Source organism: Oncorhynchus kisutch, linkage group LG25 (assembly GCF_002021735.2).
Source record: "Oncorhynchus kisutch isolate 150728-3 linkage group LG25, Okis_V2, whole genome shotgun sequence".
Classification (NCBI taxonomy): Eukaryota; Metazoa; Chordata; class Actinopteri; order Salmoniformes; family Salmonidae; genus Oncorhynchus; species Oncorhynchus kisutch.
Genome location: NC_034198.2, coordinates 1388330 through 1414477, shown reverse-complemented (window position 1 = coordinate 1414477; position 26148 = coordinate 1388330). Strand labels below are relative to the sequence as shown.

General features: G+C 43.5%; 1 protein-coding gene across 3 annotated transcripts in view; it reads left to right on the top strand.

Annotated features, from left to right (window-relative positions):
- The first annotated feature begins 17871 nt into the window (after window positions 1–17871).
- casp7 (caspase 7, apoptosis-related cysteine peptidase) overlaps window positions 17872–26148 on the top strand; it is a 36048-nt gene continuing 27771 nt past the window's right edge. The window contains exons 1-2 of one of the 3 annotated variants that reach the window (XM_020474086.2): window positions 17872–18140; window positions 25066–25175. In XM_020474086.2, the coding sequence (XP_020329675.1) occupies window positions 25066–25175 (110 nt within the window). In that variant the 5' untranslated portion in view covers window positions 17872–18140. Of the gene's footprint in view, window positions 18141–18359; window positions 18511–19969; window positions 20127–25065; window positions 25176–26148 lie in introns of those variants that run through there. The other 2 variants (XM_020474084.2, XM_020474083.2) reach the window with 2 other exon arrangements.

Genomic DNA, 26148 nt, shown 5'->3' with positions numbered 1-26148 from the left:
ATAAATATATGTGCTTGTGTTAATGTCTTTGCAACTATTTGACCCAGTTTGTGAATAGACTTTGTTTGAGCTTCCCCTAGTTGTCTTATTGTTTATTTAGAACCTGAGTATTAACATAACACCGCGTTCAAAGGAACTGGGAACTCGGAGCTAGGAAATCTTTGTCTTCTGACTTCAGTGTGTTCATGACTGAAAATAACTAGCTCCGACTGGGAAAATTTGCTTTGAAAGGACTCGGCGTCGCAATGGACTGTGTTGTCCTAACCATGGACCGCTGGGAAAGACAGGGAGTTCCTCCAGCGTCTCCACCAGCACTACCAGGGTCTCCACAACTCGCCCCCCTTCACCCGGTCCTAGTGGGATTTGTCTCGCCCTTCCCCGGGAGTACGATGGCACGGCTGCACGCTGCCTAGTTTTCCTGTTGCAGCTGGAGCTCTACCTGGCAACCATCCACCCGGCTCCTTCGGACTGTGAGAAGGTGTCCGCCCTCGTCTCGTGCCTGATCGGCCACTATCGCTGCAGTTTGCGCAAGGACGTCCGTCGAGAGTTGGCCTGCAGGGACACCACCCTCACCTTCAACCAGCTGGTGGACCTGTCCATCCGGCTGGATAACCTGCTGGCTACCCGCGGACATCCAGAGCGGGGTCTGTCGGTTCCATCCCCCAGCACCACCGCTCTGATGTCAATGGAGCTGGAAGGTGCTGCGCTCAGGGAGACCGGAGGAGGTTCCGTCTCGTGCACCATCTGTGGCCGCAGAGGTCACACTGCCAGTCGGTGCCGGGTTGGTCCCTCTGGGGGTCGAGGCAGCAGGCAGGGCACTCTGGCGTCACCCCAGGTGAGAAGGCACCATTCTCACACAGAGCCCTCTGTTGCACACATGTTTTTGTTTGTTACTTTTCCTGAGTTTTCCCCGCATTCTCAGCATAAGGTGCTCGTCGATTCAGGCGCGGCTGGGAATTTTATAGACAGATCATTTGCCGTAGTTTAGGGATCCCCACCGTTCAAGTGGCTATGCCCTAGTTCATGCTTTAGACAGTCGACCATTAGGGTCAGGGTTGATTAGGGAGGCCACCGCTCCTCTGGGCATGGTCACAAGGAGAGAAAAGTCTCTTCCTTATTGACTCTCCTGCTTTTCATGTGGTGCTAGGCCTACCCTGGTTAGCTTATCATGACTCCACTGTTTCATGGCAATGGAGGGCTCTCACGGGGTGGTCGCGAGAATGCTCGGGGAGGTGTTTAGGGGTTCCCATTGGTGCTACTACGGTGGAAAGACCAGACCAGGTCTCCACCGTGCGCATTCCCCCCGAATATGCCGATTTGGCTCTCGCCTTCTCCAAAAAGAAGGCGACTCAATTACCACCCCATTGACGGGGGGATTGTACGATAAATCTCCTGGTAGACGCCGCACTTCCCAGCAGTCACGTGTATCCCGTCACTGGCGGAGACGGCGGCTATGGAAACATGTCTCCAAATCCCTGCGTTAGGGGTACATTCGGTCCTCCACTTCACCCGCCTCCTCAAGTTTCTTTTTTGTGAAGAAGGAGGGAGGTCTGCGCCCATGTATTGACTATCGAGGCCTCAATCAGATCACTGTGAGGTACAGTTTCCCGCTACCTCTGATCGCCACAGCGATTGAGTCAATGCACGGGGCGCGCTTCTTCACCAAACTAGATCTCAGGATGCGTATCCGGGAGGGAGACGAGTGGAAGACGGCATTCAGTACTACCTCAGGGCATTAGGAGTACCTCGTCATGCCGTACGGGTTGGTGAATGCTCCATCAGTCTTCCAAGCCTTTGTAGATGAGATTTTCAGGTACCTGCACGGGCAGGGTGTAGTGGTGCATATTGATGACATTCTGATATAATCCGCTACACGCGCCGAGCATGTGTCCCTGGTACGCAGGGTGCTTGGTCGACTGTTGGAGCACGACCTGTATGTCAAGGCTGAGAAATGCCTGTTTTTCCAACAGTCTGTCTCTTTCCTAGGGTACCACATTTCCACCTCAGGGCTGGAGATGGAGAGTGACCGCATTTCAGCCTTGCGTAATTGGCCGACTCCCACCACGGTAAAAGAGATGCAGCGGTTTCTAGGGTTTTCCCATTACTACCGGAGGGTTATCCAGGGTTTTGTTCAGGTAGCGGCTCCCATTGCCTCACTGCTGAAGGGGGGACCAGTGCGTTTGCAGTGGTCAGCTGAGGCGGACAGGGTTTTTGGTCATCTGAGGGCTCTGTTTACCTCGGCTCCCGTGCTGGCCCATCTGGATCCCTCTTTGGCATTCATAGTGGAGGTGGATGCGTCCGAGGCTGGGATAGGAGCCGTACTCTCTCAGTGCTCGGGTATGCCACAGAAGCTCCGCCCCTGTGCTTTCCTCTCGAGGAAGCTCAGCCCGGCGGAGCGAAACTATGACATGGGGGACCAGGAGCTGTTGGCTGTCATCAAGGCTTTGAAGGCGTGGAGACATTTGCTTGAGGGGGCTAAACACCCTTTTCTCATCTGGACTGACCACCATAATCTGGAGTACATCCGGGCGGTGAGGAGACTGAACCCTCGCCAGGCAAGGTTTGCCATGTTTTTCACCCATTTTGTTTTCACCCTCTCTTACAGACCAGGTTCCCAGAACGTGAAGGCAGACGCACTGTCCCGGCTGTATGACACTGTTGTGTCTTTGGCTATGCCAGATTAAGAGATATAACATGCTATTCTATAAAATAATTTCTCCGTAATTAATATTACCTGATTGAGCTAATCATGTAAATGTAATTAACTAGAGAGTCGGGCACCACAAAATAATATTTATAGAGCTGTTATCTTCCGAATAAACTCTTAAAGAAATAGGAATATTTTACATCAATAGCAGTCAATATTAATCGTCATCTTAATTCAGTCTCATCTGAAAGTTGTAAATTCTTGGTTATCTGCACGAACCCTGGCTAACAAGTTGAACCAGCAATGCAAAATTGGGTTTAATTATTTATTTACTAAATACCTAACTAATCACACAGAATTACACATACACATACAGTGGGGCAAAAAAGTATTTAGTCAGCCACCAATTGTGCAAGTTCTTCCACTTAAAAAGATGAGAGAGGCCTGTAATTTTCATCGTAGGTACACTTAAACTATGACAGACAAAATGAGAGAAAAAAATCCAGAAAATCACATTGTAGGATTTTTAATGAATTTATTTGCAAATTATGGTGGAAAATAAGTATTTGGTCACCTACAAACAAGCAAGATTTCTGGCTCTCACAGACCTGTAACTTCTTCTTTAAGAGGCTCCTCTGTCCTCCACTCGTTACCTGTATTAATGGCACCTATTTGAACTTGTTATCAGTATAAAAGACACCTGTCCACAACCTCAAACAGTCACACTCCAAACTCCACTATGGCCAAGTCCAAAGAGCTGTCAAAGGACACCAGAAACAAACTTGTATACCTGCACCAGGCTGGGAAGACTGAATCTGCAATAGGTAAGCAGCTTGGTTTGAAGAAATCAACTGTGGGAGCAATTATTAGGAAATGGAAGACATACAAGACCACTGATAATCTCCCTCGATCTGGGGCTCCATGCAAGATCTCACCCCGTGGGGTCAAAATGATCACAAGAACGGTGAGCAAAAATCCCAGAACCACACGGGGGGACCTAGTGAATGACCTGCAGAGAGCTGGGGCCAAAGTAACAAAGCCTACCATCAGTAACACACTACGCCGCCAGGGACTCAAATCCTGCAGTGCCAGACGTGTCCCCCTGCTTAAGCCAGTACATGTCCAGGCCCATCTGAAGTTTGCTAGAGAGCATTTGGATGATCCAGAAAAAGATTGGGAGAATGTCATATGGTCAGATGAAACCAAAATATAACTTTTTGGTAAAAACTCAACTCGTCGTGTTTGGAGGACAAAGAATGCTGAGTTGCATCCAAAGAACACCATACCTACTGTGAAGTATGGGGTTGGAAACATCATGCTTTGGGGCTGTTTTTCTGCAAAGGGACCAGGACGACTAAAGGAAAGAATGAATGGGGCCATGTATTGTGAGATTTTGAGTGAAAACCTCCTTCCATCAGCAAGGGCATTGAAGATGAAACATGGCTGGGTCTTTCAGCATGACAATGATCCCAAACACACCGCCCGGGCAATGAAGGAGTGGCTTCGTAAGAAGCATTTCAAGGTCCTGGAGTGGCCTAGCCAGTCTCCAGATCTCAACCCCATAGAAAATCTTTGGAGGGAGTTGAAAGTCTGTGTTGCCAAGCAACAGCCCCAAAACATCACTGCTCTAGAGGAGATCTGCATGGAGGAATGGGCCAAAATACCAGAAACAATGTGTGAAAACCTTGTGAAGACTTACAGAAAACGTTTGACATCTGTCATTGCCAACAAAGGGTATATAACAAAGTATTGCGATAAACTTTTGTTATTGACCAAATACTTATTTTTCACCATAATTTGCTAATAAATTCATTTAAAATCCTACAATGTGATTTTCTGGAAATGTTTTTCTCATTTTGTCTGTCATAGTTGAAGTGTACCTATGATGAAAATGACAGGCCTCTCTCATCTTTTTAAGTGGGAGAACTTGCACAATTGGTGGCTGACTAAATACTTTTTTGCCCCACTGTAATTAAATCACAACTTGATTACAAATTATGTCATAAAGGAAAATGTCCCTAGCGGGCGGAACAGATATCAAATCAAATCAAATGTATTTATATAGCCCTTCGTACATCAGCTGATATCTCAAAGTGCTGTACAGAAACCCAGCCTAAAACCCCAAACAGCAAGCAATGCAGGTGTAGAAGCACGGTGGCTAGGAAAAACTCCCTAGAAAGGCCAAAACCTAGGAAGAAACCTAGAGAGGAACCAGGCTATGTGGGGTGGCCAGTCCTCTTCTGGCTGTGCCGGGTGGAGATTATAACAGAACATGGCCAAGATTTTCAAATGTTCATAAATGACCAGCATGGTCGTATAATAATAAGGCAGAACAGTTGAAACTGGAGCAGCAGCACGGTCAGATGGACTGGGGACAGCAAGGAGTCATCATGTCAGGTAGTCCTGGGGCATGGTCCTAGGGCTCAGGTCCTCCGAGAGAGAGAAAGAAAGAGAGAGAATTAGAGAACGCACACTTAGATTCACACAGGACACCGAATAGGACAGGAGAAATACTCCAGATATAACAAACTGACCCTAGCCCCCTGACACAAACTACTGCAGCATAAATACTGGAGGCTGAGACAGGAGGGGTCAGGAGACACTGTGGACCCATCCGAGGACACCCCCGGACAGGGCCAAACAGGAAGGATATAACCCCACCCACTTTGCCAAAGCACAGCCCCCACACCACTAGAGGGATATCTTCAACCACCAACTTACCATCCTGAGACAGGGCCGAGTATAGCCCACAAAGATCTCCGCCATGGCACAACCCAAGGGGGGGGCGCCAACCCAGACAGGATGACCACATCAGTGAATCAACCCACTCAGGTGACGCACCCCTTCCAGGGACGGCATGAGAGGGCCCCAGTAAGCCAGTGACTCAGCCCCTGTAATAGGGTTAGAGGCAGAGAATCCCAGTGGAAAGAGGGGAACCGGCCAGGCAGAGACGGCAAGGGCAGTTCGTTGCTCCAGAGCCTTTCCATTCACCTTCCCACTCCTGGGCCAGACTACACTCAATCATATGACCCACTGAAGAGATGAGTCTTCAGTAAAGACTTAAAGGTTGAGACCGAGTTTGCGTCTCTGACATGGGTAGGCAGACCGTTCCATAAAAATGGAGCTCTATAGGAGAAAGCCCTGCCTCCAGCTGTTTGCTTAGAAATTCTAGGGACAATTAGGAGGCCTGCGTCTTGTGACCGTAGCGTATGTGTAGGTATGTACGGCAGGACCAAATCAGAGAGATAGGTAGGAGCAAGCCCATGTAATGCTTTGTAGGTTAGCAGTAAAACCTTGAAATCAGCCCTTGCTTTGACAGGAAGCCAGTGTAGAGAGGCTAGCACTGGAGTAATATGATCACATTTTTTGGTTCTAGTCAGGATTCTAGCAGCCGTATTTAGCACCAACTGAAGTTTATTTAGTGCTTTATCCGGGTAGCCGGAAAGTAGAGCATTGCAGTAGTCTAACCTAGAAGTGACAAAAGCATGGATTAATTTTTCTGCATCATTTTTGGACAGAAAGTTTCAGATTTTTGCAATGTTACGTAGATGGAAAAAAGCTGTCCTTGAAATGGTCTTGATATGTTCTTCAAAAGAGAGATCAGGGTCCAGAGTAATGCCGAGGTCCTTCACAGTTTTATTTGAGACGACTGTACAACCATTAAGATTAATTGTCAGATTCAACAGAAGATCTCTTTGTTTCTTGGGACCAAGAACAAGCATCTCTGTTTTGTCCGAGTTTAAAAGTAGAAAGTTTGCAGCCATCCACTTCCTTATGTCTGAAACACATGCTTCTAGCAAGGGCAATTTGGGGGCTTCACCATTTTTCATTGAAATGTACAGCTGTGTGTCATCCGCATAGCAGTGAAAGTGAACATTATGTTTCGAATAACATCCCCAAGAGGTAAAATATATAGTGAAAACAATCGTGGTCCTAAAACGGAACCTTGAGGAACACCGAAATTTACAGTTGATTTGTCAGAGGACAAACCATTCACAGAGACAAACTGATATCTTTCCGACAGATAGGATCTAAACCAGGCCAGAACTTGTCCGTGTAGACCAATTTGGGTTTCCAATCTCTCCAAAAGAATGTGGTGATCGATGGTATCAAAAGCAGCACTAAGGTCTAGGAGCACGAGGACAGATGCAGAGCCTCGGTCCGATGCCATTAAAATGTAATTTACCACCTTCACAAGTGCCGTCTCAGTGCTATGATGGGGTCTAAAACCAGACTGAAGCATTTCGTATACATGGTTTGTCTTCAGGAAGGCAGGAAGTTGCTGCGCAACAGCCTTTTCAAAAAAATTTGAGAGGAATGGAAGATTCGATATAGGCCGATAGTTTTTTATATTTTCTGGATCAAGGTTTGGCTTTTTCAAGAGAGGCTTTATTACTGCCACTTTTAGTGAGTTTGAACACATCCGGTGGATAGAGAGCCATTTATTATGTTCAACATAGGAGGGCCAAGCACAGGAAGCAGCTCTTTCAGTAGTTTAGTTGGAATAGGGTCCAGTATGCAGCTTGAAGGTTTAGAGGCCATGATTATTTTCATTATTGTGTCAAGAGATATATTACTAAAACACTTGAGCGTCTCTCTTGATCCTAGGTCCTGGGAGAGTTGTGCAGACTCAGGACAACTGAGCTTTGAAGGAATACGCAGATTTAAAGAGGAGTCCGTAATTTGCTTTCTAATAATCATAATCTTTTCCTCAAAGAAGTTCATGAATTTATCACTGCTAAAGTGAAAGTCATCCTCTCTTGGGGAATGCTGCTTTTTAGTTAGCTTTGCGACAGTATCAAAAAGGAATTTCGGATTGTTCTTATTTTCCTCAATTAAGTTTGAAAAATAGGATGATCGAGCAGCAGTAAGGGCTCTTCGGTACTGCACGGTACTGTCTTTCCAAGCTAGTCGGAAGACTTCCAGTTTGGTGTGGCGCCATTTCCGTTCCAATTTTCTGGAAGCTTGCTTCAGAGCTCGGGTATTTTCTGTGTACCAGGGAGCTAGTTTCTTATGAGAAATGTTTTTAGTTTTTAGGGGTGCAACTGCGTCTAGGGTATTGCGCAAGGTTAAATTGAGTTCCTCAGTTAGGTGGTTAACTGATTTTTGTCCTCTGGCGTCCTTGGGTAGACAGAGTGAATCTGGAAGGACATCAAGGAATCTTTGTGTAGTCTATGAATTTATAGCACGACTTTTGATGTTCCTTGGTTGGGGTCTGAGCAGATTATTTGTTGCAATTGCAAAGGTAATAAAATGGTGGTCCGATAGTCCAGGATTATGAGGAAAAACATTAAGATCCACAACATTTATTCCATGGGACAAAACTAGGTCCAGCATATGACTGTGACAGTGAGTGGGTCCAGAGACATGTTGGACAAAACCCACTGAGTCGATGATGGCTCCGAAAGCCTTTTGGAGTGGGTCTGTGGACTTTTCCATGTGAATATTAAAGTCACCAAAGATTAGAATATTATCTGCTATGACTACAAGGTCCGATATGAATTCAGGGAACTCAGTGAGGAACGCTGTATATGGCCCAGGAGGCCTGTAAACAGTAGCTATAAAAAGTGATTGAGTAGGCTGCATAGATTTCATGACTAGAAGCTCAAAAGACGAAAACGTCTTCTTTTTTTTTTGTAAATTGAAATTTGCTATCGTAAATGTTAGCAACACCTCCGCCTTTGCGGATGCACGGGGGATATGGTCACTAGTGTAGCCAGGAGGTGAGGCCTCATTTAACACAGTAAATTCATCAGGCTTAAGCCATGTTTCAGTCAGGCCAATCACATCAAGATTATGATCAGTGATGAGTTAATTGACTATAATTGCCTTTGAAGTAAGGGATCTAACATTAAGTAGCCCTATTTTGAGATGTGAGGTATCATGATCTCTTTCAATACTGACAGGAATGGAGGTGGTCTTTATCCTAGTGAGATTGCTAAGGCGAACACCGCCATGTTTAGTTTTGCCCAACCCAGGTCGAGGCACAGACACGGTCTCAATGGTGATAGCTGAGCTGACTACACTGACTATGCTAGTGGCAGACTCCGCTATGCTGGCAGGCTGGCTAACAGCCTGCTGCCTGGCCTGCACCCTATTCCATTGTGGAGCTAGAGGAGTTAGAGCCCTGTCTATGTTGGTAGATAAGATGAGAGCACCCCTCCAGCTAGGATGGAGTCCGTCACTCCTCAGCAGGTCAGGCTTGGTCCTGTTTGTGGGTGAGTCCCAGAAAGAGGGCCAATTATCTATAAATTCTATCTTTTGGGAGGGGCAGAAAACAGTTTTCAACCAGCGATTGAGTTATGAGACTCTGCTGTAGAGCTCATCACTCCCCCTAACTGGGAGGGGGCCAGAGACAATTACTCGATGCCGACACATCTTTCTAGCTGATTTACACGCAGATGCTATGTTGCGCTTGGTGATCTCTGACTGTTTCATCCTAACATCGTTGGTGCCGACGTGGATAACAATATCTCTATACTCTCTACACTCGCCAGTTTTAGCTTTAGCCAGCACCATCTTCAGATTAGCCTTAACGTCGGTAGCCCTGCCCCCCGGTAAACAGTGTATGATCGCTGGATGATTTGTCTAATACTGCGGGTAATGGAGTCGCCAATGACTAGAGTTTTCAATTTGTCAGAGCTAATGGTGGGAAGCTTCGGCGTCTCAGACCCCGTAACGAGAGGAGTAGAGACCAGAGAAGACTCGGCCTCTGACTCCGACTCGCTGCTTAATGGGGAAAACCGGTTGAAAGTTTCTGCCGGCTGAATGAGCGACACCGGTTGAGCGTTCCTACAGCATTTCCTTACAGAAACCGTGAGAAAGTTGTCCGGCTGCGGGGACTGTGCCAGGGGATTTATACTACTATCTGTACTTACTGGTGGCACAGACGCTGTTTCATCCTTTCCTACACTGAAATTACCCTTGCCTAACGATTGCGTCTGAAGCTGGGCTTGCAGCACAGCTATCCTCGCCGTACGGCGAGTACAGCGACTGCAATTAGAAGGCATCATGTTAATGTTACTACTTAGCTTCGGCTGTTGGAGGTCCTGACGAATCGTGTCCAGATAAAGCGTCCGGAGTGAAAAAGTTGAGGGGAAAAAAACAAAAATATAAACGGTAATTTAAAAAAAAGTAAAAAACGTAAAGTTGTCAGGTAGCAAAATAGGTTGGCAACAAAACGCACAGCAACTCGAAAACAAGTCTGCAAGTTGTGACCGGAAATGACGTGAACAATATGACAGCTTGTTACACAAAAGTAAAGGGTCTGGGTATGAGTGAAAGAGCGGGAAGACTGAGGAACAAAAGGGCGAAGCTGTGCTATCGTAAATACAGTATCTTATCCATTCTAAATGACCGCCCATTTGGAAAAGGAAAATTCAATAAATATTTACTCTGAGCTGCGTTTCGGTAGGTTGGTGGTAGATGGAAGGCCGTGTTGCCCAACCGAGTCCTTTATTCTTTTGAAGAATGTCTCTGCTGGTAAATTGAATACGTTGTAGCAATGTCGTTGTGCGGTAGACGGAATACTCTGTCTGTTCCTTCCTAACCCTCGTTTGCAGCGGCTGTTGCTAACTCAATGGCTAGGAGGTATTGCTTCTGTAGTGAATAAGAGTTCAAAGTTCACACCATTCGCCACCAAAGCTCACGCTGATGTTGGCTTCGTTCTGTAGTTATTATCTGAACCATTAAGGTTTTATAGCCCATGTCCCTTCACAGGGGTGGGCCACTGATTGAGCAGAGCCCTATCTTATGAAAACCCAAATCTCACATTTTAGAAGCTAAAATCCCATTTCATCCCATCACGAATAATTTCATATTCAAACATTTAAATTGAACAACAATTCCATGTGAATCCGATAACTCTGATGTGTAGACTTTCCACTGTAGAGTTTATGTCATCTTATCATTGATGAGAATGTGTCAGATGACAACCGAACTGATATCATATTCATTAAGTACCACATATGTTCCATTGGTCGGATAACCAGAAAATAGTTAATTTCCCCCCACCTTCTGATGTTCCCAGAATCTCTATGTTAACCAAGGGTTTTGCAAATGTAACATCAGTAGGGTAGAGAGAGGAAAAAGGGCGGAAGAGGTATTTATGAATGTCATAAACCTACCCCCCAGGCCAACGTCATGACAACACAGAGGAGCGGCCCATGGATCCCACCGCCATACTCCCGGCCTCCTGCCTGGTGGCGCCGGTAGTGTGGGAGCTGGATGCGGACATTGAGCAGGCATTGCGTGCAGAGCCTGGGCGTCTGTACATTCCGTCTGCTGTCCGTGACCGGCTGATCTATTGGGCCCACAAGTCACCCTCCTCTGGTCATCCAGGCATCGGTCGGACGGTGCGCTGTCTGAGTGGGAAGTACTGGTGGCCCACTTCGGCTAAGGGCGTGAGGGTTATGTTTCCTCCTGCTCGGTGTGCGGCTGTGTAAGGCTCCTAGGCACCTGCCCAGAGGTAAGCTACACCCCTTACCCATTCAACAATGGCCATGGTCGCACCTGCCGATCGATTTCCTGACCGATCTACCCCCATCACAGGGAAACACCACAATCCTGGTTGTTGTGGATCGTTTCTCTCATTCCTGCCGTCTCCTTCCTCTGCCCCTTTCTCCCTATGACCCTACAGACTGCGGAGGCCTTTTTTACGCACATCTTCCAACACTACAGGGTACCTGAGGATATAGTCTCTGATCGGGGTCCCCAATTCACGTCGAGGGTCTGGAGGGCGTTCATGGAACGTTTGGGGGTCTCGATCAGCCTTACCTCGGGTTTACACCCCGAGAATAACGGGCAGGTAGAGAGAGTTAACCAGGATGTGGGTAGGTTTCTGAGGTCTTACTGCCAGGACCGGCCGGGGGAGTGGGCGGTGTTCGTGCCCTGGGCAGAGATGGCCCAGAACTCGCTCCGCCACTCCTCCACTAACCTCTCCACCTTCCAGTACGTACTGGGGTACCAGCCGGTTCTGGTGCCTTGGCATCAGAGTCAGATCGAGGCTCCTGCGGTGGACAACTGGTTCAGGCGCGTGGAGGAGACCTGGGACGCCGCTCATATTCACCTTCAGTGGGACGTGGTGCGCCAGAAAACCAGCACAGACCGCTCTCGAACCAAAACCTGCCCCTCCGCCTGCCCTGCCGAAAGCTGGGGCCGTGGTTTGTGGGGCCATTTAAAGTCCTGAGGAGACTGAACGAGGTTAGTTACAGGTTACAACTCTTCCCCCGATTACCGTGTTAACCCCTCGTTCCATGTGTCTCTCCTCAGGCCGGTGGTGGCTGGCCCGCTCCAGGAGTCTGAGGTGCGGGAGGTTCCTCCTCCTCCTCTGGACATCGAGGGGGCCCCGGCGTATTCCGTCCACTCCATACTGGATTCGAGGCGTCGGGCGAGGGGCCTTCAGTACCTAGTGGAGTGGGAGGGGTATGGTCCGGAGGAGAGATGCTGGGTTCCGGTGGAGGACGTGTTGGACCCTTCAATGCTGCGGGAGTTCCCCCGTCTCCGTCCGGATCGCCCTGCACCTCGCCCTTCGGGTCATCCCGGAGGCCGGTGTTGGGGGGGGGTTACTGTCACGACTTCCACTGAAGTCGGTTCCTCTCCTTGTTCGGCCAGCCTTCGGCGGTCGAAGTCACCGGTCTTCTAGCCATCGCCGATCCACCTTTTATTTGCCATTTGTTTTGTCTTGTTTTCCCACACACCTGGTTTACATTTCCCTCATTACTTGTTGTGTATTTATCCCTCTGTTCCCCCCATGTCTGTGTGTGAAATTGTTTGTTGTAAGTGCTTGTGCACATTTTTGACTAGTGCGCGACGGGTTTTGTACCCATATTTTGTAGTTCCGGATGCCATTGGGTTTGATAATTAAACTGCTCCGGTTATTACCCAGTTCTGTGCTCCTGCGTCTGACTTCCCTGCCACCAGTTACGCACCCCTTACAGTGTGACATGGAATTAGAGTTTGGGTTTTGTTTCAGTGTTAGCCATTGAGCAATTTGTGTTTTTGTTGAGTCCATCCTAGTGAGAGTTATCATGTCATCTCAAGTCGCTCCTCTACTCACTGCTTTTAAACATTGAGGGCATTAGTATTGCTAGATATTTGATGTCCTGTTCAAGCTGTGTACTTTCCTTCTGTTTGTTTTCTCTCTCATTCCTTCAACACGAGTTTCTCTTCAAGCGTGTGTACAGCAATAGTTGCCATCCCTTCCTTAGTCATTGTGAGTGCAGAGGCTTTTGATGATGCAGGATAAAGGCTTCCCCTCCTTGATCCTTTGATTGCAGAATTTGAGGTGCTGCCATCACAACCAATGTCACTGCTATACAGAAAGTAATCATCCTCAGGGTGCTTTCTGTGCAGTGCAGTTTTCACGACCACATATTGGCAAAATGGCTCTTACAAAGTACACCAACAGCCAGTGACAATAATTTGTCCCAGGTGGTGACCATCTTTCCCGGTCAGGGTTCCGCCGAGGTCCTGCTCCCAGTCTGCTTCCTGAGCAATACAGAATTATCTCTCTCATCACCTTTGTGTATGTGACATGATTTATGTTATGTCCTGATTCTCTAAATCAGAGGTTCAGCTCAAGACCCAAATTAGTAATTAACTGTCCAACAACCTAAACTAAGAAGAAATTGTATATGTGATTATCAATGTGACCCACCTCTCACATAACCAGGGCCTACTTTGGGTCCTGACCCATAGTTTGAGAAACCCTGCTCTACCTCCCTAAGTGTGCACCAATGGCACCCCTCATTTAAGCATTGGATTGAGTCATGTTTTATTTCTCTATTCTGGTTTGGATTTAAAAACCCAGCAAATGTATATGATTTTTGATTTCTGGTCAAAGCACTGAATATTTTTTAAGCACAAGTTAAATACCAATGGGCAATGATACATTTTGGGAAGGACACTATCCTTAAAAACCCTAATATTAGTATTTAACTAATTAGGAACTCTTTGTTTTATAGGTTGCAGAGGAGGTGGTGGAAGAGTGAGCCCTTGAGTCCCCTGTACCATAGACAGTGTTCAGATGAGACAATTATGTAATCCCGTGTGTGTGTGTGTGTGTATGTGTGTTAATCAGATTGCAGATTCCTGAATTGTTAACTAAATTGTAAGTGTTAAAACTTCTTATGGATCCCTTCGCGTGCCAATCCCTTTAGCGGGATCGATTTGACAACTCCCAGTGAAATTGCAGCGCTCCAAATTCAAAAACAGAAACACTCATAATTAGAATTCAAAAAGCATACAAGTGTTATACATCGGTTTAATGATGAACTTCTTGTTAATCCAGCCACAGTGTCAGATTTCAAAAAGGCTTTACGGCGAAAGCAGACCATGTGATTATCTGAGGACAGCGCCCAGCATACCAACACATGACAATCAGATTTCAACACAAAACTGAGAAATAACGATATAATTCATGCCTTACCTTTGAAGATCTTCTTCTGTTGGCACTCCAAAATGTCCCATAAACATCACAAAGGGTAATTTTGTTCAATAATTTGCTTCTTTATATCCCCAAAATGTCCATTTATTTGGCGCGTTTGATTCAGAAAAACACCGGTTCCAACTCGCCCAACATGCCTACAAAGTATCTAATAAGTTACCTGTAAACTTTGTCCAAACATTTCAAAGAACGTAGCTAATCCAAATTGATGTATCCTAAAACGTAAATAATCGATCAAATTTAAGACGGGAAATAATGTGCTCAGCTCGCACCAAAACATTAGAGTGCACCTGGAGTGACACATGAAAATAACAGGGCTACTTCTTCATTTCTCAAAGGAAAAACACCAACCAATTTCTAAAGACTGTTGACATCTAGTGGAAGCCATAGGAACTGCAAGCATATTTCTACTTAAAAAGGGATTGCCATAGAAACTTAATGGAAAACAGATTGAGCTGAATTTTGTGTACATTTTTGTTAACTGTAATTTTGTTAGTGATGTTCCAACACCCTTAATCTTGTGCCAATATCAGTTCTTTTTAAGTTTTGGAAGACAAAAAATGTACATTTTTATTCTGAGTTTTATTTGCCCATATGAAGTCTGTTATGACCAAGTATACTTAAATAAAAAATGTCTTCAGTGGGTTAAATTGTAAATCCCTAGAACAAAAATAAGAACTGTTAATATTTCATTATGCCAGCCTGTGTGTTTATGCCAATCAGATTGCAGATTTTCCCCCGAACCCGTTTTATAAAACAAATTGATAACTGAAATTATAATTCTGTTAATTTTTCATATTTAATTTTGTACTCCTGGCTGTGTGTGTTCCCAAAGTTTTAACCTTTAGATAACGTTCCGGCTACCTTCATACAACTAAAAGAGAACATTCAAAGAACGTTAAGAAAACAATCCATTTGAACCTTAAGTGAACATTGGTGCAAAGTTCAGGGAACATTCCCAGAACCAAAATGTGTTATCTGGGGCTACAGTAATATTAAGACCAAATGCACTTCTAATTTAATCTCCATCTGGCTTTCGGGGTCACCTTATTTTATAATTGTAAAGATTCGTTTTATTTTATTGCAGCTGCAGAATTTTAAAAACATTGATTTAAATCAGTGCACGAGCAAGCACTCTTGCAGTCTCTCTCCAATTTAATTCAAATTGCATCCAAAATAGATAATTCTGTTCTAGATTGTAATGCGGGGCATACTGGCAGCAGAGAAGTCAGGCGCAGGAGAGCGAAAACTGATTTACAACAGTGTCGTTTAATAAACATAAACCACCGTCAACAGAACAATACATCAAATGGGTCAAACAAAACCCGGTAAATACCAGCATACCGTGCACAAGCACTACAAGAAACAATTACGGACAAGGACATGGGGGGAACAGAGGGTTAAATGCACAACATGTAATTGATGGAATTGGAGCCAGGTGTGATGGAAGACTATATAAAACCAATGGAAATTGAAAAATGGATCGGCCATGGCTAGAAGGTCGGTGACGTCGACTGCCGAACGCCGCCCGAACAAGGAGAGGGACCAACTTCGGCGGAAGTCGTGACACAGATTGATATATAGCCCTATATATAGATGTCCTAACGGAAATATCATAAAATAATTTACATACACATTTACATATGTATTCAGAACCTTCACTCAGTACTGTGTTGAAGCACCTTTGGCAGCGATTACAACCTTGAGTCTTCTTGGGTATGACGCTACAAGCTTGGCACACCTGTATTTGGTGGAGTTTCTCCCATTATTCTCTGCAGATCCTCCCTAGCTCTGTCAGGTTGGATGGGGAGCGTCACTGCACAGCTATTTTCAGGTCTGTCCAGAGATGTTCAATTCCAGGCTCTGGCTGGGCCACTCAAGGACATTCAGAGATGTGTCCTGAAGCCACTCCTGCTTTGTCTTGGCTGTGTACTTAGGGTTGTTGTCCTGTTGAAAGGTGAACCTTCGCCCCAGTCTGAGGTCCTAATCGCTCTGGAGCAGGTTTTCATCAAGGACCTCTCTGTACTTTGCTCCGTTCATCTGTCCCTCGATCCTGACTTGTCTCCCAGTCCATGCCGCTGAAAAACATCCCAACAGCATGATACTGTCACCACCATGCTTCACTGTAGGGATGGTGCCAGGTTTCCTCCAGACGTGATGCTTGTCATTCAGGCCAAAGAGTTGGTTGGTTTCATCAGACCAGAGAATCTTGTTTCTCATGGTCTGAGAGTCCTTTAGGCAAATCCTAAGTGGGCTGTAATGTGCCTTTTACTGAGGAGTGGCTTCCGTCTGGCCACTCTACCATAAAGGCTGGAAAGTTCTCCCATCTCCACAGAGGAACTCTGGAGCTCTGTCAGAGTGACCTTCGGGTTCATGGTCACCTCTCTGACCAAGGCCCTTCTCCCCAGATTGCTTAGTTTGGCCGGCCAGCTCTAGGAAGAGTCTTGGTGGTTCCAAACTTCTTCCATTTAAGAATGGAAGACCTTGGGGACCTTCAATGCTGCAGACATTTTTTGGTAACTTTCCTCAGATCTGTGCTCGGCACGATCCTGTCTCGGAGCTCTACGGGCAATTCCTTTGTCCCCATGGTTTGGTTTTTGCTCTGACATGCACTGTCAACTGTGGGACCCACCACAGGTGGACTCCAAGTTGTAGAAACATCTCAAGGATGATCAATGGAAACACGATGCACAAGTGCTCAATTTTGAGTCTCATAGCAAAGGGTCTGAATACTTATAAAAATAATTAAAAAAACAGACAACTTATTCACATATCAATTTGCTAAAATTTCTAAAAACCTGTTTTCGCTTTGTCATTATGGGGAATTGTGTGTGGAATGTGAGAAAAAAATATTTTATCAATTTTAGAATAAGGCTGTAACGTAACAAAATGTTGAAAAAGTCAAGGAGTCTACTTTCCGAATGCACTGTATTTAACAAATTACTGATGGATTATGCATAATACGTTTTCTAACGTATAGCCTCTGTCTCTTGCGCAAAATGCATGCACCTGTGCTCTGCTAGCCTCTTCTAAAAAACGCTCCTTGGACTACAATAGCTCACAGGACATTTTTACCAATAGGTATTCGAAGAGGGATGCAAGCTATTTTTGTGTTATATACAGCAGCCAATAGAGCTCAACGGTAGTTTGAAAGAAGAGCAAACGCGCGGTGGCGATAGGCTATAGCAGTTATTTATTCAGACCCATAACCATTCAAAGTCTTCTGCATCTAATTATATTCCTATATTATTCAAGGATGTCAGAATGATGAAGATAAGGACAACTAAAGTTATTTCATTTATCTGTTGAAAGGGAGGAATGAATGAAGCAACAATAAAGAGAGAAAGAGTAGGTAGGCTAATAACAATTGCATGTTCTCTCACTGCTTTACCATGGTTTGAACGATGTGCGTAATTCCAGTCATATAATAGAGTACAGTGCAGTAATACGGTCCACAGTCAAAAAGATTAGCCTACTGGAGCTAGTTTCATGTATTTACCCAAGAACATATAGCTAGCTACATCTATGGGCTTTTATGTTTTTCTGTCGTGCAGTAGCCTATATCATATATGTATTGGATAATGGCACAATCATTTGGGTTTGGGCTCATTAAACGTCTTTAATGTAGGGCTCATCAAATGTAATTAAAGTATGGCTCATCAGGCTCAGGTAGCATCAGGCTTGAATTTTCAATCACAACTCTAATCAAATCCAGACATAGGCCTATTAATATGCTTTATAATGGTTTTGAATGGCACTTCCGTTTTTGGCAGGAAATACCAGGTTACCCAGAAGAAAAGGGATTTATTCTCATGATGGAACATTTGTAAAATACCAGGAAAATATTCAACCCTACTCAAGAGTGAATTTATAAAACACAACCTAAAAATAAGTTTTGAGTGCTACCTAAACTGTACATTCTGAAGATTGGAGAAGCAGTTTCTGACTCTTGTCCGGCACAGGGGACCCATAAAACCCGGTAATGGTTCCAATCGTTTTTCACCATAAATTTTTACGTCTGGAATTTTAGAACTACTTCATATAAAGGTATGTGTTTCATGTAAGTGTAATGGTTTTGAAAACAAAGTCACTAAAAACAGACATCACTTTCTATTTTTTTTAACCAATTTGTTTATGTATTTGTCTTAATTAATCTAAATTGTATATTTTACATGCTTTAGCATTAGTCCATCAGCCCAATAGATGGCGCTATTGCACTGTGGTAGTAGGAGAAACAGCAAGTTCTGGCCAAGCGCGCACCATTCTGCAGAATAAAGAAAGCTCCAGATCTTTGCTGACATAAACTTGTGTGCGTTCCTTTTACTAATACAGGCCACTTCAGCTACAGACTGAGGCCGGTAACATAGGCTTAGCCAGGCGTGATGTTTTGATAACCGTGTAATTCTGTCTGGACAAGGTGAGTTTTATCAATATTATTTGCCTAAATTTACGACAAAAAAAATGCACAATTCTAATTTGAAACAGAAGCCCTCAGCAAGACTACAAAGTCCTTGCACGTCATCTCTAGCAGACACTGTCAGCTACCATTCACCAGTGCGATCCAGCCTTCTGTGTCCAATCCAATAACATTTAAAGTCCCCTTTCACTGTTTTAGCTAGTCACTGACTACACTTTAGCTAGTTAGTTAGCAGAGCAGTAGATAAACATTATTTGGTTTTACTTAGCCTAGATAATATTTGTCCAATATGTCGACTTTGGTGTCCATTTCAGACCTTCTGGCATTTTTCAAGGATGAGCATAGAAACATTAAAAGGGAGAAGTGTGGCGGAGTGCAGCTATAGTGAGGGGCAACTTAAGTGTGCCTTGAATTCTAAATAAATCACTGAGTGTCACCAGCAAATACTTTATACACAAACAAAAATTACACATCTTATCCATTGTGAATATCAACAATTTTTTTCAGTGATTACAATTGCACTAGAATAGCTTTTTTTCATTTATATGTTTTGTATTGTAATGAAACTGGCAGGGAGCAGGTGTCGAACCCTCGACCTTCTAGTCCGGAGCGCTATCGACTGTTCCGCAAAAACATGCTCGAGCTGCAAGGTCGATCTGAGTTTATAAACCCAGGGTCGTTACAATATCTTTTAGTATTTTCTTGTTAATACCTGCGTTCTGTTTTGTATGATGTCGGAATGCAAGTTGTTGATCTGTATTATGAATTTAAAAAATATTTTTAAATCATTCCCTCCTCCCTCGCAAGTGTACACTCCTCAGACGTCTTGATACGTCATCAGAAGTGTTCACTTAATTTGAAGGGATAGGGTGTGTCTTAAGTGTTTGGACCGTAAGCCCTATTTTAGCGATTGGCAACGCAGACGCCCTTTGTTGCGCAATAATTTAATAACATGTATGTTTAAATTTATTTTGCAACGCTCGCATTGGCATATTAAGTCACAGTTTGCGACAAGATTTGTAGTTCTGTATGATAGCCACATTAGCAGCTCATTAGTATTTCGTTTTGGGGGGGTATAATTAGAGCCGAAAATATAAATTACCTTGTCTGAGAGCAATTTACGCGGTTATCAACACGAAACACAGGTTGTAGTAATAACATTGGCTCGAATGTAGGTTATGCCTTTATATTACCAGAAAATTAACAACTGAGGAAGAATGTTTCACTTGTCAAGCCTCGGCTTGGTCTGTTTCGCCAGCGTTCCCGGAAGTCTCGCGTTGTTGCGCCCATGGCTTCAGAAACTACATGCCGCGTTCACAACAACTGTGAGAACTCGTAACTCGGAAATCTCTGACTACAGAACTCTCCGATTTAGAGAAATAGATTTGAACGGTCGTCCAACTCGGAATTGCAACTTGGTCTCTTTAAAAAAATATATAAAAAACTCGGGTCTCTTTCTAGAATTCCGACCTGAAGATCACGGACGTCATTATTTGACCTCGTATTTTCCCCAGTTGTTTTGAACGCGGCATCAGTATGCTCAGAAACTCTATGCCGCTACTTTCACTTTCTTCCTGTGAGCTGAAGGTGAAGGTGACAAACGGCTTAAAACAAAAGTAAGTCGTACTGTCTTGTTGATCATCTTGTTGTGGCACTAACTTTACTGCAATGCTAGCTAGCCAGCTTCCAAACTTGACTTCCGTCGGGGGCTCGTTCCTGAAAATGAATTACCTCTGGCTGGACAAAATATAGTGCAGATATTTCTAGCTAAACAAATTGTGGTTGTGGTTTTGGTATGGTGTGGGATTTGAAAACTTTGGACTTCAATCATTCTTCCAGACCAAAGGCCGGCTGATGGCGATATTGAGTCGTGTCAGTTTACCGTACCAATGCATTGTATGCAGCCGGCAATACATTGGCATCCCTCGTTTCGTACATAAAACAACCCATTGAAGCTGCATAGGCTTCGATTTCCTCAACTTTATTGAATAGCGAGACGGTGGAAAATATGTGTACGTTCTTTGTGAAACCATTTCCCACCACCATGCTAGAGTGGCTAAATGCTAATCCCGGATATTGTGTATCGCGTTCAGTTTAATCAGATTGTAGCAGTCTTTTTTCCACCTAAGGTTAGGTCAAATCTAGTGCTGAGTGATTAACGTTAGTGCTTTGAGGTTGGTTCGACTATTGAAAAATAATCACGGATTTTGGTTTCACTTTTTCTTTCTTAAACATGAATTGCATTATAAAGTTAAAAAAAAAATGGAAATTCCAAAGCCCAAAATATTTAACTTACTAATGAACATTGAAAATATTCCATTGTCTCTGTCAGGTCCACATTGGGTAGACATCAATATAATAGGAAATTACTATAAAATAGTACAATATTTCAGGTGTATATTAACTTAGTTTTTATTTGGACTTTATTAATTTTAATTCCTTAAGTCATCAGGACGTCTCTGCTCAGGCAGTCGCAGCCCAACAGCCAGACACCTATGCTCCCCATACTGTACTCTTTAGTCATCCTCTTTAACTAGGCTAGCCTGCCTAAGCTTGCTGCAGAGCTGTCTGATGAAATCATTTGACTAGTTCAAGTAGATAAGGCATACTTTACAAACTGTCTGTCCCTTTCTCTCATCATTGTGTTGTGTACTTTCCTCTCATGTGATCTATGCGGTCTGTGTGTAATTAAAATAGTAGGCATAAGTGTATCCATCTATGTTCGAGCTGGAAAAAACAGGCACAATTCATTATGGTCATTGTAGTTAATTACCTAGTTTCTGCGGTGAACTAGGTTGAATATTTGCAAAAATGGTCCCAGATGGACTCAAACATACCTAGCTACAACCAGGTCTGCCCTGAGAACAGTCTTATTTTCCTCTAATGAGATGGCATAAAAGAAACAGAACCCCTGGGCTGAGAGTTTCAACCTGATTGAATAAAGCCGATACATAACATTCGGGATTAGCGTTTAGGAACTAGTAGCATGCCTGCTCATTAAATAATTAAGTAATTAATGAATTAAGCATTAAAATAAGTTGAGGAAATCCAAGCCTATGCAGCCTTAATGGAGAGTGTTTTAGGTATGAACCAGTCCACGAGGGACACGAATGTATTGCCGGCTGCATACAGTGCATTTGGACGGTAAGATGACACAACTCAATATTTCACCATCTGCTGGCCTTTTGGCTATCATTCTTCAAGCTATGAACTGATATAGAGTGGCTTGTGAAAGTATTCACCCCCTTGGCATTTTTCCTGTTTTGTTGCCTTACAACATGGAATTAAAATTAAACATTTGGGGGTTTGTATCATTTGATTTACACAACATGCCTACCACTTTGAAGATGCAAATTATTTTTTGTGATACAAGAAATAAGACAAAAAAAGAGCCACCTTTTGCAGCAATTACAGCTGCAAGTCTCTAGCCACTGGGATTTTTACCCATTCTTCAAGGAAAAACTGCTCCAGCTCCTTCAAGTTGGATGGGTTCCGCTGGTGTACAGCAATCATTAAGTCATACCCCAGATTCTCAATTGGATTGAGGTCTGGGCTTTGACTAGACCATTCCAAGACATTTAAATGTTTCCCCTTAAACCACTCGAGTGTTGCTTTAGCAGTATGCTTAGTGTCATTGTCCTGCTGGAAGGTGAACCTCCATCCAGTCTCAAATCTCTGGAAGACTGAAACAGGTTTCCCCCAAGAATTTCCCTGTATTTAGCGGCATCCATCATTCCTTCAATTCTGACCAGTTTCACAGTCCCTGCCGATGGAAAAATCCCCACAGCAAGATGCTGCCACCACCATGCTTCACTGCTGGGATGATATTCTCGGGGTGATGAGAGGTGTTGGGTTTGCGCCAGACATAGTGTTTTCCTTGATTGCCAAAAAGCTACATTTTAGTCTCATCTGACCAGAGTACCTTCTTCCATATGTTTGGGGAGTCTCCCACAAGCCTTTTGGCGAACACCAAATGTGTTCGCTTATTTTCTTTGAGTGATGTTTTTTTTTCTGGCCACTCTTCCGTAAAGCCTAGCTCTGTGGAGTGTAAGGCTTAAAGTGGTCCTATGGACAGATACTCCAATCTCCGCTGTGGAGCTTTGCAGCTCCTTCAGGGTAATCTTTGGTGCCTTTGTTGCCTCTCTGATTAATGCCCTCCTTGCCTGGTCTGTGAGTTTCGGTGGGAGGTCCTCTCTTGGCAGGTTTGTTGTGGTGCCATATTCTTAAAAAAAATAATAATGGATTTCATGGTGCTGTGTGGGATGTTCAAAGTTTCTGATATTTTTTTTATAACCCAACCTTGATCTGTACTTCTCCACAACTTTGTCCCTGACCTGTTTGTAGAGCTCCTTGGTCTTCATGGTGCCCCTTGCTTAGTGGTGTTGCAGACTCTGGGGCCTTTCAGAACAGGTGTATATATACTGAGATCATGTGACACTTAGATTGCACACAGGTGAACTTTATTTAACTAAATGATGTGACTTCTGAAGGTAATTGGTTGCACCAGATCTTATTTAGGCTTTATAGCAGAGGGGGTGAATACATATGCACAAACCACTTTTCCATAGTTTTTTTTCCACTTCACCATTTTGGACTATTTTGTGTATGTCCCTTACATGAAATCCAAATAAAAATCTATTTAAATGACAGGTTGTAATGCAACAAAATAGGAATAACGCCAAGGGGGATGGATACTTTTGCAAGGCACTGTAGCTATATCAGTTCTACCTAGCATCTATTCAAATCACATTTGATTGTTTACATACACATATTTAGCGGATGTTATTGCAGGTGTAGCGAAATGCTTGTGTTCCTAGCTCCATCAGTGCAGAAGTATCTAACAATACACACATCTAAAGTAAAATAATGGAATTAAGAAATGTATAAATATTAGGATATGCAATGTCAGTGGCATTGACTAAAATACTATACAGTAGAATAGATTAAGGAATCTTCTGGCGGGGGAGTTTTAAGTGCCCCGAAGCTCAGTCTGAACGTTAACACATTGCATGAGGTATGGTTTTGGAAACATAGGTACCATATCAGCGATAATTAAATTAAAAAAAAAAAAAAAAAAAGGTTAAATTACTACACACCTTTTTATATGGCTAGGATTATTGTTCCCGCATGCCCATATCTCCATGTTACAGCGCACCATATGTTTCTAAAATCGTATCGCAAGCGTTGATTATTGACATTTCTAAATGTTAACAGAGCGTCGGGATTGTAGTTCAATGTCCCACCGGTAGCGGTGTTTATAGTTGAGAACCCTATTGATAAGGCGGAATGCCTTGTTAATGCCTTGTGTTCGCAAAAGCAAATATAACATTAGCTAGCTAGTTATGGTAATCTATTCTGTACCTTAAATATCCATATCATTAAATGTGTCAATACAAAAATAAGGTCTGCCAAAGCGAAACCTGATAAAAATGTATTTATATGAATGCTGTACAATCAGGGGCCTGTTTATTAGGTACACCACCCCATTCACATGGTTCGCTCCTACAGACAGTGAGTCACGCGGCTTGCTATTTAAAGCAGACAGACGGGCATTGAGGCATTCATTCACTTTTTGATTGAACGTTAGGTCACTCGTTTTGCCCATTCTAAGTTACATTGAGCGTGGTATGATAGTATATCAAACGGCCGGCCTCCTGGGCTTTTAATGCATGACAGTGTCCAGGGTTTACCGAGAATGGTGCGACAAACAAAAAAACATCCAGTCAGCGGCAGTCCTGTGGGTAAAAACTGCTAGTTGATGAGAGGTCGAAGGAGAATGGCAGGAATCATGCAAGCTAATAGGCGGGCCACAAACAGACAAATAATGTCGCAGTACATCAGTGGTGTGCAGAACGGCATCTCGGAACGCACACCTCGTCGGTCCTTTACACACACAGATGGGCTATTGTATTGAAATGAATAGCCAACTAGTCAGTGACAACAGCTTGGAGTTTGTGACAGCAACTGTTAGATTATTATAGACACTGTCCTGGGATTTCCTATGATCTTCTATGTAGAAGAACCCCTTAACTTCTAAAGACGCTTGTGAGCATCATAGAGTAAAACATCTTTCCACGTACGTATTTGAGAGTCTCAACTATTCATAGATAGCTTTAATAGTTTGTAGCTCAAACCATTGACTGTACAGACGTTTTTGTAAAAAAAGATCCGGCCTGAGTCCCTTCGGGATCCGCCCCTTGTCTCACAAACACTGCTCTAGCTTAGCCGCTGTTAATTCACACAGACTAATGTTAAACACACAATGTTGTAAATCACGCTGGTGCAACGGTGGGACTCACTGGATTAAACTTATCTTGGATGTCAAAGACTGTCAGTCCTTGTATCTAGAGCAGTTTCTATGAATTTAGAAGGGATACATTTCCATGACCCCATCCCTCAGCTGTATTCCAAGTGGCGGGGATTCTGTTTTTGTTTTGTTTTTCAAATCCTGGAATGTAGCTTTAATGAATAGGCCCAGCTGGAGCCATGTAAGAAATATCATTTATGTTATGTCTGTTTATATAAATTGGCTGATGTTTTGTGTGTGTGACATAGATGGCGGCAGAAGAACCTGATGTTACTCCGCTAGAGGGAGAAGTCGAGGAGCTTGAAGATGTAACAGATGCCAAACCTGACCGAAAGGGAAGATTCCTCCTCTTTGGATTGTGAGTACCTTGTCCAAAAGACATGAGAGGTGCATGTTTCAACAGTCTTACCCTGGCGGAGTTATACACAACATGCAAGGACTCACTAGAATCATATTTTAAAGCTACACATAAACAATGGATTTAAGCTATACAATCTTAAATTTGGGGTTTTAAGGTAGGACAGTGGTACTTAACTCATAAGGCATTTATAATATTAAGATATTATGCCTGTCTAGGCCTGTAAAATGAACTATTAAAAACATGAATGAAATTCAATTAACAGACTTTTTGGACTGATATTTAATTGAGTAATCATTTAAAAATCTATATTTAATGGTCAACCAACAGCCAGAATCAAGAACAGCCTATTAAAAAAAGTAGACGCATAACATTTAAGAGTGTTAATGTTCAGACTATTGAAAGTCTGTTGGTGGAAATGTAAAAAATATATATAATTAGTGTTTCAATAAATTAGTGAAGGGGGAAGAACCATGTGTGATATGTGATTTCCCCCTCAACTAATTTTCACCACAAGGGGGTGCTACAAACCTTATCTACTGCTTTCAGTGCAGGTTACGTGCAATTAAACAGACCTGTGTTCAAATACTTGCATATTTAAGTATTTGTATTGTAAATACTTATTTTCTGTGTATTTTAGTATTTTCAAATAATGTGGCCGAATCAACTACAGTACTTCTAGGCCTAGTTGAAGTACTTTGAGACATACAATTAAAACCCACACATGCATATAAAATCATGTAAGTGCATGACTGTCTGAAAGAGATGCTGCAGAGTTTAACAAAATACTTTTAAGCCAGTAGTTTTGAAAGTAGCGCTAGAGCCAAAAAGGGTCCTCAAATTGTGTACAACGTCACGTGTTTTCATGTCATTGTTCTCGAGCCATGCAGAGTGTGCAATAAGAGAGTAAAAACATTTTGTCTTTTCAAATCAGTAGACTAAATGACAATCATTTACAAAATGAAGCAAGATA